Below are 15,495 nucleotides of genomic sequence, written 5' to 3' on the forward strand. Positions count from 1 at the left end.
AGTTTTTCAGTGCTGATCTGTGGACTAGGATTTTGCACCTTTAGACTGGTTTGAAATGCTGGCTTCAGTTATATAAGCTTCAAATCAAACTTATTCTGCATCTAAGGGCAAGAAAGACTTCTAAAATGGCAAAAAACCATTGATTTCTTGTTGTTGCAGGACAAAAAACTAGCCACACCGGTTCTAGTCATAAGCCAAATGACATTTTACATTGTCTTCTGACAAGCAATGCAGCACAATTTTAACATGAACTTAGTGCATATATTATACACATACTCAGTGTATGTATATATTTATTTAGAGAGAATTTCTGCTCTCTTACTTGCATTTCCAAGCCATTGCGCAATAAAAAGGCCAAGAGACTTCACAGTACAGGCTGTATCTCCTATCACTTAAAATACAATATGTATAATGACATAAATTGTTTAACAATTCACTGACTTCTGACTAGGTGGTTTCTTAGTGCTGTTTATTAGGGGTAGTTTCTAGTATATCTGCTCATATATATGGGATGAAAGCATCTTAAAGAACATGCCGAATTCCATTTTTTTTTTTACTAGAAACATGAGCAAACAATTCCTCCTTGTTTTTTTTAAGCAGTATCTGTCAGTGTTTTCAGTTTCAGATTATTTTCTTTCCATCAATGTGGTAACATTGTCAGTTTGAAGTCTGTACATCAACAAGTGATATTTTTACAATGTTCTGCAGTGTTCTGTATTAAAGAGTAAACATAATCCAGACACTCAACCTGATAACCCTTTCAAATTGCAAGGTCAGATTTGTTTATGTTCAGGTTTAAAGGTCATGAGTATGTAATTCAGTGGTTATGGTACTATGTAATTTTTTCCTTTTGCGTTCTTTCATGTCTGTTCCCTTTAATGGAAGAGTCACGTTTGTGTCATTAGGATGACACAACATGTTGCCACACCTGCAACATTTGAGTTCTCCACCTCTTCCTCCTCCACCCACCCCTGACACTTTTTTTTCTAGTTGTTTTATAAACCAAAAGCATCATTAAAGCGATTTACTGTGTTGGCGATGCTGTTTGCTTTTTTTTTCCCCTTAGGTATCCTGTGGGCATTATATGGTATGATCATATTTGTGAGACAATCACTCATCTGGACTTTCATGCTCAAATAACATACTTTATACATGTTTAGTGTGCATAGCTCGGTTATCATTAAAAGCAGAAATTAAGAAAAGTAGTTGAAAGAGACCTCCTTGCTTCAAGGGAAGATGGAGTGCATTCTAAGTCATTTCAAGACAAGTATTTAAGTTAGAAAGAACTTCTAATAATAAAAACACCCTGTTTCATGTGCAGTGTGATCCAGTGCTTTTCGCTAATCTCATCAGAGGTTTTCCTGATGTCCTGCGCCAGTCTTTCATTCTTTCCCCAGGTCCCGTATGTTCCATCCCTTCCTCTTTAAAGGAAGTTAATGAGTCTAAGGAAGACTAAGAAAGAGAATTTACAATTTCAAGTGTTTAAAAATTATAATTTGTGAGGAAAAAAATCAGTTATATACTCACAATTTTCTTCATTTTCTGTCAGGACATTAATTTTAGTATGAACCTAAAAATGAAGCAGAGTCTTCTTGCTAAGACATTACCAGAGTTAAAGGGTTTATTTTGTGTTTTCTGCAAGTGATATTCCTGTTTCTATATACAAGCATCCCAACCAATATTTTAGCGTAGTATTATGTAGCTTTTTCTTAGGAAAAGCAAATACAGCTTCTACAGAGCTATAGGTGCGTTCTCTGCTCTTCCACTTTTGGCGTTTTGTCTTGGCAGAGCAAGCTATTCGATGCTCTCCTGGTGAGGAGTAATAGTGCTTCCAAGTGCAAAAAGGATGCAAAAGCACTGAGTAAGCATCTAATTTAAACTTAAGCATGAATTATTCCTGAGCAGCCTGATTGCCTTCTCATCTAGTCAGTCATTTCATCACCTGGGAGGGCAGTGCATGCCTTGACCTAACCGAGGGTTTCATATGGTCTCTAGTAACTCCTTCTGGCCAAAATGGGCAGGTACAGGCTGCAGCTGCCTGCAAAAACCTGCTGACCAGTTAGACTTAAAGGTTGGTGGTCAGTGTTTTGAAGTCTAATAGGTGGACAGTGATAAAGAGATTGTGCTGCCTGTGCCACTGGGGAAGGGATCAACAGGATGTGCAGTCATCAGCCTTGTGGGTGCCCCCAGCTAAGGCACAGGCTGACTGACAAGCTGGGGGAACTGGACAAAATGGGCAGATATTTTCAATGTGGAGTGGTGAGGGGGAGGAAACATAAATCTCAAGAAGATGTAGATCCTATGAGCTGTTTTCTTGTTTGGTTGGTTTGCTTTCGTTGTTTTCAGTTTCTCAGCCTTTTGCCCATGGAATTGACTCTTATTGCAGAGGTGAATTGTATGTCCAAGCACAGCCAGCAGCTGACTTTGTGCAGGATGGATAGCACCAGAAAGCCATGGCTCTCCTCCTTGCAGAAGAAATGTGTGTACCTGGCATGCTGTTCAGTCAGCTTTACCATTTTCCTTAGGAGTGTACCATAGTGGGTCCAGTAGTTGCCCACAGTTCCAATGTTTTTATACTTATCCATTCCTGTTGGTCCTTTCTGAAAATGTAATTGTTTTAACCTGGAGAGAGGCTGATGGTACTGATGAGATGGAGTTTGGATATCTTTTTAAGATACCTTTTTTTAAAAACTGATATGTAACATGTAGCATTCTTGTAAACAATGTTTGGGGCTTTATAATTTTTTCAGTAATGAAACCTGAAACAAAGCTACTTAACTTTGGAATTCTGTTACATTTAAATACTTCTTTGCTAATTTGCCATGTTAATGTTTCTGCAGACCCGTTCTCTGCTGGGAGTATTTGAAGAAGATGCTGCTGCAATTTCCAATTACATCAATCAGTTATTTCAAGCGATGCACAGAGTATATGATGCACAGGTAGTGTTACGGAAATTCCTGAATGCACATACAGTTTTTGAATGACATTTCATGTCTCTTGCTTTTTTTAAAATAAGTGATATATATATTTTTTAAAACTATGTGGAAATGAAATTAAATGATTGTTTTTCCCTAAGCTAGGGGATAGTGAGAACTAAATTCTGACTGTCACCTGAAATTTCTTTTGCAATAGAACTTCTTATGACAAGTAAAAAGATTTTCACAGAATCACAGAATTGTAGGGGTTGGAAGGGACCTCAAGAGATCGAGTCCAACCCCCGTGCCAAAACAGGTTCCTTAGAGCAGGTTGCCCAGATAGGCGTCCAGATGGGCCTTGAATATCTCCAGAGAAGGAGACTCCACAACCTCCCTGGGCAGCCTGTTCCAGTGCTCTGTCACCCTCACCATGAAGAAGTTCTTCGCATGTTGGTGCAGAACTTCCTGTGCTCCATCTTGTGGCCATTACTCCTTGTCCTGTCCCCACAAACCACTGAAAAGAGGTTGGCCAAATCCCTCTGTCTCCCAAACCTCAGGTATTTATAAACATTGATGAGATCCCCTCTCATTCTTCTTTTCTCCAGGCTGAACAGACCCAGGTCTCTCAGTCTTTCCTCATAGGGAAGATGCTCCAGGCCCTCCGCTGGACTCTTTCCAGGAGATCCCTGTCTTTTTTGTACTGGGGAGCCCAGAACTGGACACAGTACTCCAGGTGAAGCCTGACCAGGGCAGAGTAGAGGGGGAGGATCACCTCCCTTGACCTGCTGGCCACACTCCTTTTAATGCATGCCAGGATCCCATTGGCCCTCTTGGCCACCAGGGCACACTGCTGGCTCATGGCCAACTTGTTGTCCACCAGGACCCCCAGGTCCTTCTCCTCAGAGCTCCTCTCCAGCAGGTCGTCCCCCAGCCTGTACGTCTGGTTGTTCCTTCCCAGGTGCAGGACCCTACACTTGCTCTTATTAAACCTCATTTGGTTTCTTCCTGCCCATCTCTCCAGCCTGTCCAGGTCTCGCTGAATGGCAGCACAACCTTCTGGCGTGTCAGCCACTCCCAGTTTTTTCCCATTTTCTCATCTTCTACTTATTTTACTGTATTTCCCAGGCGTTTCTAAAATGCTCTCCATTGTGGTCTTACAGTGCATAATAGTGTGTGCCAAGCGGGACATTCTTTTTTACCCACAACATATTCATACTTTTTTACTTATCACCTATTTACACCAAAGGCAGAATTTATTTTGTTTGTTTTTCTGAACAATTACGTTTATGGTTGTATTTTTAATTGGTGTATACTTGGACTGTTTAACTTTTTTACTAATTTGTTAGTCTTGCTTTTCCTATTTTTATTTTCCTGTTGTTTTTACTTTCATGACTAGTGTATTTATTGTAGGTTTCCTGCTATGTAATTTTATTTTACTGCCTTTCAATTTGCTTTTAATTTCTGTACTTTGTCCTGTTTATCTGCATTGTGAAAGATGAAGCTCTTCCATACCATGAACCTGCTAATTAGGTCCTCTGCATGTGTACGAGTCAAAGCCATTTGTAGCCAGGTAGTACCGAGGTCCATTCTAATCTTTTCTTTCCTTCACAGATAACAAATTCTTAATTTACAGTAACTAGGACAGCTAATTTGAAACAAAAGCAAATACGTACTGCATAGCACCAAAAATACAGATGTCACTGTGCATAGTGCAAGCTGGGAATATGGTATTTGTTAATACTGATTACTTGTAACTCTTAGTAATGTTAAAGAAATGGAAGGGCAGGATTCTTAGGTTTTCTGAAAATCTTCAATCAGGATTCCTTCTTTCAAGTTCCGTGTCTGTAGTAGTATCCTTTTCAAATATGTGATTTAAAAATATATATATTAATTTAAATCAATAAGTAACAAGCTTTCTTTTTTTTTCCTTTCTGAATTAGAATGAATTAAGTGCAGCAACTCATCTGACTTCAAAGCTTCTGAAGGAATATGAGAAACAGGTGTAGTGTAAATCACTGTTGTCTTTGCATGGTCGGGACTATGTTTTTGTAGTTTTCTATCTCCCAGAGCACAATACAGAATGTATTTAGGTTTGATCCAGATGAAATGAAATGTTACAGTTAGGTTGATTCTTTTGGCAAAGATTTGATCCACCATGTTCATACTAGTTCTTCTAACAAAAATACAGATGCCTTCCATTCTGTGTAGAAAAATGGTGTGCATAAATAGTCTGTTGGAGACGAACTACTCTTATTGTTACTATTTTCCAGAATTAAGTAAGTTCCTCTTACCATGATGAATATTAGTAAGTTATAGAAGATTTTACTTTTGGATCAATGTTTTGGGGGTTGCTCAGAGTAGTGTTGTATTAGAATAGAATAGTTCAGTTAGAAGGGATCTATAAAGATCATCAAGTTCAACTGCCTTATCATTTCAGGGCTGACCAAATGTTAAAGTGTGTTAATGAGGGCATTATCCAAACGCCTCTTGAACACTGACAGGCTTGGGGCATCCACCTCTTTAGGAATCTCTTTAGGCATCCACCTCTTTAGGAACCCTGATCCAGTGTCTGACCACCCTCATGCTAAAATATTTTTCCTAATATCCAGTCTGAACCTTCCCTGTGACGCAGCTTTGTGCTGTTCCCCTGCCATTGGTTCCCAAGAAGCAGAGACCAGCACCTCCCTCTCTGCTTCCCCTCCTCAGGAAACTGCAGAGAGCCAAGAGGCCACCTCGGAGCCTTGTTGTCTCCAGAGTATGCAACCCAAGTGTCCTCAGACTCTCCTTGCAGGACAGGCCTTCCAGTCCTTTTACCAGCACCTTGGTGCTGATAAAAAGCATTGATAACAATGTTGGACAGGACTGGCCCTAGAACTGAGCCTGGGGAACACTCCTACTGACAATAAATCACCCCTATGACATAAGTCGTAGACATCAGGTTTGCATCATTCCCTGAATGTTAATTTGGAAAATAGATTCAAAAAAAAGAGAACTATTTTTTAATTAACTTCTGAAGTATTCCCTTATCACAAGACAGTTAAAAAAAAAAAAAAAAAAGCTTCACAAAATAGTCCTGCGATGTATTTCAACCGTATAATATTTTAAAATAATGAAATACCTAGTACAATAGACATAATTATTACGGTTATGTGAATGGCAGAAAACACTGCAACCAGCATGTTTTTTTTTTTTGTAGCATTTTCCTCTAGGGGGAGATGATGAAGTTATGACTTCCACTTTACAGCAATTTTCAAAAGTGATTGATGAGGCAAGTACTTGTGTTTATTTAATTTACTATGCTAATGTTTTTTTATGTATGCGCTTTGACTTGCTTAATCACTCTAGTCTTCTTTAAGATAGGAGGTACAGAAAAGCCCTTCACTTGTCAATAAGATAACGCTTAATTTTTATACTGCAGCATAGTTTGCTGAATTGATTCTGTATCTTCAGGTTATGTAAATTTAAACATGAGGATGCATTGTTGAGAACGAATGTAGTTTAACTTACTGTAGATGCAGCCAAAAGACATTACAAAATGACCATTAGAAACTGCATTTCAAGAGGGTATTTGCATTCCCTCATTTCAGATGCCTGACTGACAGAGGAGCCACTTGCTGTCTGTATTAGGGACAGAGACTAAGTGACTGACTCTTTTGAAAGACAACTTAGCATCATTAAGGTCTGAATTGGGATTTTTCTCATGATCCCTCTCCCCAGTTTAAACACTGCACTTTGGAAGAAAGGAAACATTTGTTCTTCCTCTGTAACGTGAGAAAGACAGGCTGTGATGTAGTTGGAGGAGAACTGTAGAAATAAATTGACTAGTCTTCAGAAGGTATTCTGACATGATCCAGTAATTTGGAATATAGTGGGGGCAGGTAGGGACAAATACTAAATGCTGAAGGTCTTCTATAAAAAGCTGGTGATGAGATCAGGAACCTAGAAAACAAGTGCTGGGAAAATGTATTTGCAAAATTACATTCAAGTTGTACTTGTCATCCCTGAGTGAAACCTATCTTGTTTTCTTATTTTTCTTTAGTCTTAGCACTATTTTCCTAAAATTTCCTTCTTTCTTTTGTCTTTTACAGCTCAGCTCTTGCCATGCAGTACTTTCAACTCAACTTGCAGATGCAATGATGTTTCCTATTACTCAGTTTAAAGAAAGAGATCTAAAAGGTATTGTCAAACAAACAACGCTTTTATCAATGGCAGCAATAACGAAATTACAGCATTCCATCTTTGTAGCTTATTTCACTTAATAGAGCTGAAAAATAAGTTGCATATCCTCAGAACGCATCTCCCTTTCTTTTTTCTTGTAAATTGTTTCTACTCATCACAGTATTACAGTAGTTAAACAGTACTGCCGTTACCACAAAAATACTAATGTTATAGAAGCTTTTATCTATTCAAGATAAAAATTTTGCAGTTTCTGTAAACATTAGGAAAGAATAATTTTCAGATATGTTCAGGAAATATTTGCGTATATAGCAATACCGTGGCATCAATATAATGTCTGGACTGAATTCCAAAAGCAAAGTGCCAAAGTTATGATACGTATTTTATTATTAAGGTTGAGTAAGGTAGTTCTTCAGCCCTGCTGGTTACAAAGGTGTCATCTTATGTGCAAGCATAAGATGCTTTCAACTGCTTATTTTTGTAACAGATGTATCTTAATCTGGTTGATCTAAAATAATAGACCTGAGTATGATAGATTTTACTGAAGGTGCTAAATTGAATAGACTTGTGTGGCAAAGAGGTTTCAGATATAAGCTGAAGTTAAAAACAAAATAACTTAAAACCCTAATGATGAACTTCTTAAGGCTAATATTACTGCTCAGAGCTTGGGAAGGTCTGTTAGTATCTTCTGAAGAAGCATCCCTGAGGCAATAATTGCAAATGAAATTTTCCCACTGGCATTTTTTTAAAAATACCAGCTAACATAGTGTTTAATGATACAATACTTCTTTATGTGCTTCATAGACACTTTCTGTAAAGCTTTTCCATGTTTTTTTTCCTTTGTCTTTGCTTTACCATGAAGTTGAATATAGCTCTTTCCTTGCTTATGTTGTGATGTGACACAAAAACATGATCACAATCAGAGCAAGTAGTGCTAAGTATAGTACTGATTTCTGTTTCCTGACTAAGCGACACAAAAAACATCTGGGGCATCGCTTATTTTAGGTAGGAGGAATCACACGTGTGGGAGGAATCACAGTATGTTTGGGCCTTGTTTGGGCCTTTCCTTTTCCTTCCCTTTCTTTTGTGCTTCCACTTATCCAGCAAATACCAGAGGTCTGACCAGAACTGCAGGTGATACATTTGGACTAATGATCTTTGTCAAAGTATTTGGAAAAGAAGTTTCTCCTTACCTTGTTAGAATATAGTGTCATTTTTGGCAAGTCAGATGCCCGCATAAACAATACTAGGGCCCTAAGTAGGAGCAGACTTCCCTGGCCGCATAATGCCTGTGCTGATAGCTCAGTGTGGTACAGGCTATCAGCTACAACTACTCAGTAATGTAAAATTGCCTGAGAAATCTTTATGTATATAAATGGTATGTTTATAATAACTTAATTGAACTGTGATATTTTGTTTTGTAGAGATATTAACTCTAAAAGAAGTTTTTCAAATTGCAAGCAATGGTAAGTGTAAAATACTCAGTGTTACAGGTATTAAAATAAGACAGCGTTATCGTAGATAACTTACTCAGAAAATTAGCGAAGATATTTGTATAGGCACCCAGTGTCCTTGGATCACTTGTAAATCTCTGCTCTATATACCAAAGTGTTAAGGCAAATAGACATTATTTCTTACAATACTTTAAATGTATATATTGTTATTAAATAGTTCAGGATTATGCAACAAAAATCAATTTAAAGAGTAAGGTGTTAGCTCACTTTTTAAAGTCAGGATTTAAAATAGATTGATTTTAACATATCTTACCTCCCTAAAATGAATTTAATAGTTTTCTTCCTTGTTTTTACTTTTGCTCTACTATATCCTTCTTTTAATCTGGGTAGCTTCAGAATTTTTAGAAGCAAAAATGTTTAGATAAAGATTTTCATGGAGAGTTGACTGTTCTGTGTCAGGTTCTGTCTTTGAAGAATATTGGATGCTTAGGGAAATTTGTAACAGTTTGGGCATATTTGCATCTGGTTAGAATTTTTCTTTAACAAAAGTATGTGTGGCCACGTAGTAAATATGAAGAGGCAAGAGCAATTCTTAAAGGTTTTAATACGGCAGAACTTTACATTTGACTTGTATTACAAGACAAAGTGATATAAAAGCTTTTATGCTCTATTTCATAAGTGATTAGTTTATCAAAATGACCGTAAATTCTCTCTCCATTGCTTAGACCATGATGCTGCCATTACCCGATACAGTCGGTTGTCAAAAAGAAGGGAAAATGAAAAGGTTCGTAAAACAAAATGCTTCATATAAGTATTTTTTAGAGATGAGAAATAATTTGTCTAATATATGTACTTATGATGGAAGATAATGTACAGCAGATTGCACTTGAAGTTTGACAGTTGACATTCTATCACTCCAGACAGTTTGTTTAAGAACACAAGAACAGCTTTCCTGAATGCACGCCTGTCTTGTAACACTGAAAAAGCTAGAAGATGAAAGTTGTGATACTATATTTGTTATTTTGTAAAGAAAGAACTACTCTTTCTGGGGAGAAAAGAATACTGTGTTTGTTTTTCATGCATCTGTAAATTAGAGCAATGGAGTTGTAGCGCAAAAGATGCAAATGCTGATGATAGAGGGTAGAACGGTACTGTGGTGTTTTTTGTGTGCTGGTTATAAAGCTATTGACAAGGCATGTGATGAATGCCGAAGCTTAAACCTTTTTTTTTTCCCCCTCTCCCATCTGTATCTCTTTAGATCAAGGCTGAAGTTACAGAAGATGTATATACTTCAAGGAAAAAACAGCATCAAACTATGATGCATTATTTCTGTGCGTTAAATACTCTTCAGTACAAAAAGAAAATTGCTATGCTAGAACCCTTGCTAGGATACATGCAAGCTCAGGTAATTTCAGATTCTGTAAGCTGTAAGTCTTAAAGAAGATGTAAAAGTACTTAATAGGGGTTGATCTACTGAAATTCACTGCAAGACCTCTTTTGCAATCCAGGGAAGCAAACTCCATCCTCATCCCTCTATCTTGTCATGTCTGTTGCCGTGAATATCATTATTAGCCCTATTCTTTTTCTGCTCAATATATGAGGTTTTTTGAATCTCATCATGACGTGCTCTCACTCCTGTTGGAGAATCTTTTGGGGGAAGTCTTGGTGGCAAATATAAAGACGTAGTTCTAATCCAAAACCTAGGTGGCTAAATTTAATGTAGTGCCTAAATCTTAGTTGCTGGTACTATTTTTTTTTCTCTCTCAGGATCACTAACAGGAATAGCTGATTAAAACTTTGATGCATGTAGGTCTCCGTGGAAGACCGTTTCTTCTCCATTTTCTTCTCAGAAAGTAGCATGGAGCCAGTTAAGCTCTCTTTCCTGTGGCAGCTATTCTGAAACAAGATAATCACCAAAACCACATCACTACCGTTTCTAATCAAGGGTGTGAAAGAACTGGAATGCTTAAAGTCATTCTGGCTTGGATTTATTTAATACAAGTGAACTCATGATGGGTTTATTTCAGGATGAGTGAAATAGAAAATTAGCTATGGAGTAAGTTCTTTGGAGAGACTTCAGCTGTATTTTCAGAAGTATGTTGGCAGTACCTTTTGTAAAAGAGGAGGAAAAAAAGCAAACTTTCCAGCATCTGTCACTGCCAGATTGTAGGAATTAACTCTTACAAAGTGTCTGATAGCTTTCCAAGTCCAAGAAGAACTCTTGTCTCTCTTGCAAATTTTGGAGCTTGCACATAAGAACTAAGTTCTAAATGTTTTATGTAATAAAGTCGATAGTGCAACCTGTTGCTCGGGTGCTGGTTTTGTTTAATCTGAGAATGGGAGTGGCAAGGCCACCTCCAATGGTTCCCTGTTCCAAGATTTCATATGGATAAATCCAATATAGATGTGGCAGTTCCAATATGGATCAATATGGAATAAATTGTTGAAAGATGCATGTTGCCAGTTCCCCTAGGAAGGGTCCACAGTTAGAGGGTGGCACCCTGGCAAGTTTCTACATTGACATATTTCTGTATTTCATCCAGGTGGCTTTGTGTGCATCCTCTCAACAAAATCAGATTCCTCTGCAGTGCCAACATCAACCTTCACTTGCAGACAAAAACATGTATTCTGTTCCTTTTGTTGAGACTTAGGTGGGAACGCAGGACAAAACCAGATTTCTCTGAGAAGATTTAAGCTTATATGGTTTCATTTGTTAACTGTTTATTTAGTTTTATTCATGACTAAATTCTCCTTTCCTTTTTTTTTTTAAGATAAGTTTTTTTAAAATGGGTTCAGAAAATCTTACTGAGCAGTTAGAAGAATTTTTGACAAATATTGGCACAAGCGTACAGAAGTAAGTTGTTTTTGTTAAATTTTGAACTGTTATCAATACAATTATTGTTCTGTTTCCACTTGTTAACATATTATCTTTGTTAGTAACATATTACTTACTTTAGTGTTCGCAGGGAAATGGAGTATGAAATAGAAAACATGCAACAAACTATAGAGGACTTGGAAGTAGCTAGTGATCCACTGTATTTGCCTGATCCTGATACTACGAAATTTCCCGTTCACAGAAATCTAACACAGAAAGCTGGCTATCTCAACGCAAGAAAGTAAGACTAGTTTCTTAAAACTTAGAAAATACTTAATTTTGGGAAAGGAGACCTAGAAATGTATGATTATATTGTTTTGAAATTAGTTATGTTTATCTTTGGGTACTCAGTTTAGTAAGTCACATTGGAGCTATCCTTTCTTTGGAATCCTTTACTTGTTTAGTATTAATTTCTATGTTACACTGACAGTGTCATTCAGGGGCAAAGCACACGATTTTAGTCTTATTTTGCCTGAACTTTCACATCAAAAAGAAAAGTTAAAATTCATGAGAATGTAATTTTACTGGATTGTAATTGGAAGCCAACAAGATTGCAGCTGTCAGTATTGTTGTGTAAGTATCCAGTAAAGCTTTAGGATTCAAGTTACTAATAAAATACAAGCTTGAGATACACAGGGCAAAACACTCTGTTAGCCTAAATATACTTTGAGCATCCTTCACAACTTCATGAGGTGAAATTTCATGTTGTCCACTGGAAGGTGCTGTTCAATAACTTTAGTTATTGAAGTTAAGCAGCTGAATTTTAGAGTTGTTAAAAATAGGTTGTAACACTAAGATTGTTTCCATAATTTATATAGTAAACTTCAAACAAGAAGATTTTTTCAAAAGTCAGGTTAATTTTGCAACAACAGATAGAGTAAAATACTCACTGAATGGGGCATGGATTTCTGCAGCAGAACAATTGCAGCAATTAATATTGAAGAAAGGAGTATCTGACCAAAAAGGAAGGCTAAACCACTTTTTGTTTCAGGTTCCTTTGCTTGCTTCTAGAAGAAAATAAAAAAGAAAAAAAAAAAAGAAAAAAGAAAAAAAAGCATTCTCTAAGCAAAATTTTGGGAATCTTACTGAATGATACCTCAATTTTCCAAGTATTTTGTATCTTACATTACATGTCTTTTCTAGTGCTTAACACAAAGTTCTCCAAGACTTAGTCTTTTTAACAATGTAAGGCAGCGTAGAGTTCAGAGGTTTTAGAAATTATGTTGATAATGCATATCAGTTGAATATGAATATTTCATTAAGCAACACTGTAAAACCTGATAATGAAAACTAAAGAATCTGACTTTTTATTCTGAGCTAAGTTTCATATAATCTAAGAAAGCAAATATTTATGTATACTTTGCCCAGCAGTGGATACAGAATAAAAAAAGCAACTGATGGAAAGAGAATAATTTAGCTGTAAAGTTAACCTAAAACATGAGGAATCTTTTCTCTTAAGTGCCCAGATGGCTTGCTCATGAAATTTTCATTTTATTTTATTTTCTAATTTATACAGCTCAGCTGAACTCCTAACCTACTAAGTAAGGATTTCTTTTTGTGTTTTAGTAAGACAGGGCTGGTATCTTCCATTTGGGAGAGACAGTTTTACTTCACTCAAGGTGGAAATTTGATGAGCCAAGCAAGAGGTGATGTAGCTGGAGGACTTGTCATGGATATAGACAATTGCTCAGTAATGGCTGTGGACTGCGAAGACAGACGTTACTGTTTTCAGATAACATCTTTTGATGGTAAAAAGTAAGTATTCTTACGTTACTGTTATCTATCTGCTAAGTAATAGTGTACTCACAATTGCTATAGCTGTGTGAATGTGGTAGAAAATACATAAAAAGGTTTGACTACATTATGTGAATGCTTATTACATGGGCACAGATTTTTTTTCATTTTCACTTGAATTGAAAACATAAGGCTTTTTACCCATTAAATGTTGACTGTGCTCAGCATGTACGCAGAATCTTCAGACTTTATTAATTCGTTGTGTAATGTATGAACATGAAAATGGGGTTTCCTGTCTAAATGGAACTGAGGCATTTTAAGTAGACAAAACTTTCTTTTTATTCTCTTTCAGGTCTTCAATCTTACAGGCAGAGAGTAAAAAAGATTATGAAGAGGTAAGCTTACTGGAGGTTTGCATGGAGTCCTGTGATTTTCTGTGGCACAGAAGGAAATACATTAGTAAGAATAATTGGAGTGCACGTTTTGTATGTTTTAGGTAATAAACAGTGAACTTGCTATCCATAATAAGTTTCAGGAAGTCTGACAAAATACTACTGTGTTTAAATACTAGAAGAAAAAAAAATCCTGTTCTGATTGTTGCCAATTTGTTTTCAGTATTGTGGAATAATAATGAAAAAAGCCCACAGCAAAACAGATATTAGTAATGGAAGCTTGGCAAATGGTGCGTCTCCCCTTTTGTGCTTTTCTAAGCTTCTTTCATTGTACCTGCTTGTCAGGAATGAAAAATAAAGGAGATCTTAGGTTAGGGCACAGGTAATGATACAGGCAGCTGAAAAGTGAGGGAAAAATGTTTTGTGGCTCCCAATGCATGATTAGGGAAACATACTTAATGAACGATAGTTGAATCAAGAAATGGGGCATGATTTGCTTTTGAGCTGCTTTCAAGACTGCTTGTGAATACAGAATAAGGAAATACAGAAAATACGGTACTTTCAGCCTTGATTCACATTCCTCTGAGATCGTTAATGGTACATTGATGTAAGCCTTTGATGCTATTTCTAAGGTTTTTAACTGGGCTATGTCAGGTTGGCCCTGGTCCGTTTGTTCTCTTGAAGTTGTATAGCCTAACTCTGAAACATATACCCTCAGAAGGCCCACCAGAAGAAGGGAGCTTGTAGTCAGCCTCAGTAGCTCAGAATTGTGATTTCCTGAGCTGTAGCTGCTGTGCTTTTAGATAGCTCAGGTGACACACCTAAAAACAAGCCGCTCTGGTTCAGTGGAACAGCGCTGCTAGCATGCATATATATAATTCAGTTAGCTGAAAATTTGGAGTTATAATCCAAAAATTGAAAAGCAAGGAGCTGGAGCAAAGGGTTTTTCATAGTACAGTGAGAAAAGAGGTTTTAGCTTAGAGGTGCAAGAGATGGGCAAATCCCACAGAAGGCAGATGGAATTTTTATAATGTTTGGAGGAAACAGTGTAATGTGCAGTCAGTAAATAATGGAGTTCAGAGAATACACACATAGATGCAGAATTACACCGAAAGTTAGGGATTAGAAGGGACCTTGAAAGATCACCTAGTCCAATCCCCCTGCCGGAGCAGGAACAATACAATATTTTTTTTTATTGCATTCCATAGAATCATGATTTAAGCTTGTTTTTGTTTTGATCTTCAGTATGACTGAAACAATTCTTTAAGTAAAATCTGATATTGTAAGGTGCAGTATGCAGATAGCAGTGAATTCAGTAGCAAACTGTATGTGCAGAAAATACTGGTTTGGCTTCCTGAAATTACAAAGGAAGTAGAAAAAGTGCTGAAACTAGTCAACTCAGGTATTTAATCAAGTTCCTTGAAAAAGTTATGAAAAATTTAATGTTTTCTCTCTTTTTTTTTTTTTCTTTTCCCTCTCTTTTTCAGTGGATATGCACAATAAACAACATATCTAAACAGATATATCTAAGCGAAAACCCTGAGGTAACTTTGCTAAAATTGATAGTATCAGTAATCTCTTCAGATACAGATGTACAGAAAATTAAAAAGGGATCAACTGGACCTAATCGGGTAGCATGGGATTAAGCTGAGTACTTCCTACATGTCTAATCTGAAGCTTGTCATTGTATGGGTTGATAGTGCTTCATGAATTAATGAAAGCTTACATTCCATTGTTTCATTCATCTAAATGCTTGTGTAGAAAGCATTAAAATGGTATGGCTTTTATGTTTGGTATAACATTTTGACAGCTGCAAGACCTTTTAGCTGTATTGTGTATATGATACTTTGTTGCAAATTAACATGACCAATATCTGGTCAGATGCAGATATTTTCCCTCTCTAAAATCCTCTTTACCCAGTGATTTCTTCCACTGGCTTTACCCCATGA

The 15,495-nt window shown here is 36.8% G+C and overlaps 1 protein-coding gene across 1 annotated transcript in view; it reads left to right on the forward strand.

The window, feature by feature from the left end:
- The window catches only part of APPL1 (adaptor protein, phosphotyrosine interacting with PH domain and leucine zipper 1), a 28,784-nt gene that overhangs the window by 1,653 nt on the left and 11,636 nt on the right, over nt 1-15,495 (forward strand). The window contains exons 2-13 of the mRNA XM_035558285.2: nt 2,841-2,939; nt 4,856-4,915; nt 6,112-6,183; nt 7,004-7,091; nt 8,516-8,557; nt 9,271-9,329; nt 9,804-9,950; nt 11,317-11,399; nt 11,503-11,661; nt 12,987-13,175; nt 13,507-13,549; nt 15,034-15,090. Coding sequence (XP_035414178.1) covers nt 2,841-2,939; nt 4,856-4,915; nt 6,112-6,183; nt 7,004-7,091; nt 8,516-8,557; nt 9,271-9,329; nt 9,804-9,950; nt 11,317-11,399; nt 11,503-11,661; nt 12,987-13,175; nt 13,507-13,549; nt 15,034-15,090 — 1,098 coding nt within the window. The remainder of the gene's footprint in view (nt 1-2,840; nt 2,940-4,855; nt 4,916-6,111; nt 6,184-7,003; nt 7,092-8,515; nt 8,558-9,270; nt 9,330-9,803; nt 9,951-11,316; nt 11,400-11,502; nt 11,662-12,986; nt 13,176-13,506; nt 13,550-15,033; nt 15,091-15,495) is intronic.

This window comes from Cygnus atratus, chromosome 10 (assembly GCF_013377495.2).
Source record: "Cygnus atratus isolate AKBS03 ecotype Queensland, Australia chromosome 10, CAtr_DNAZoo_HiC_assembly, whole genome shotgun sequence".
Lineage (NCBI taxonomy): Eukaryota > Metazoa > Chordata > Aves > Anseriformes > Anatidae > Cygnus > Cygnus atratus.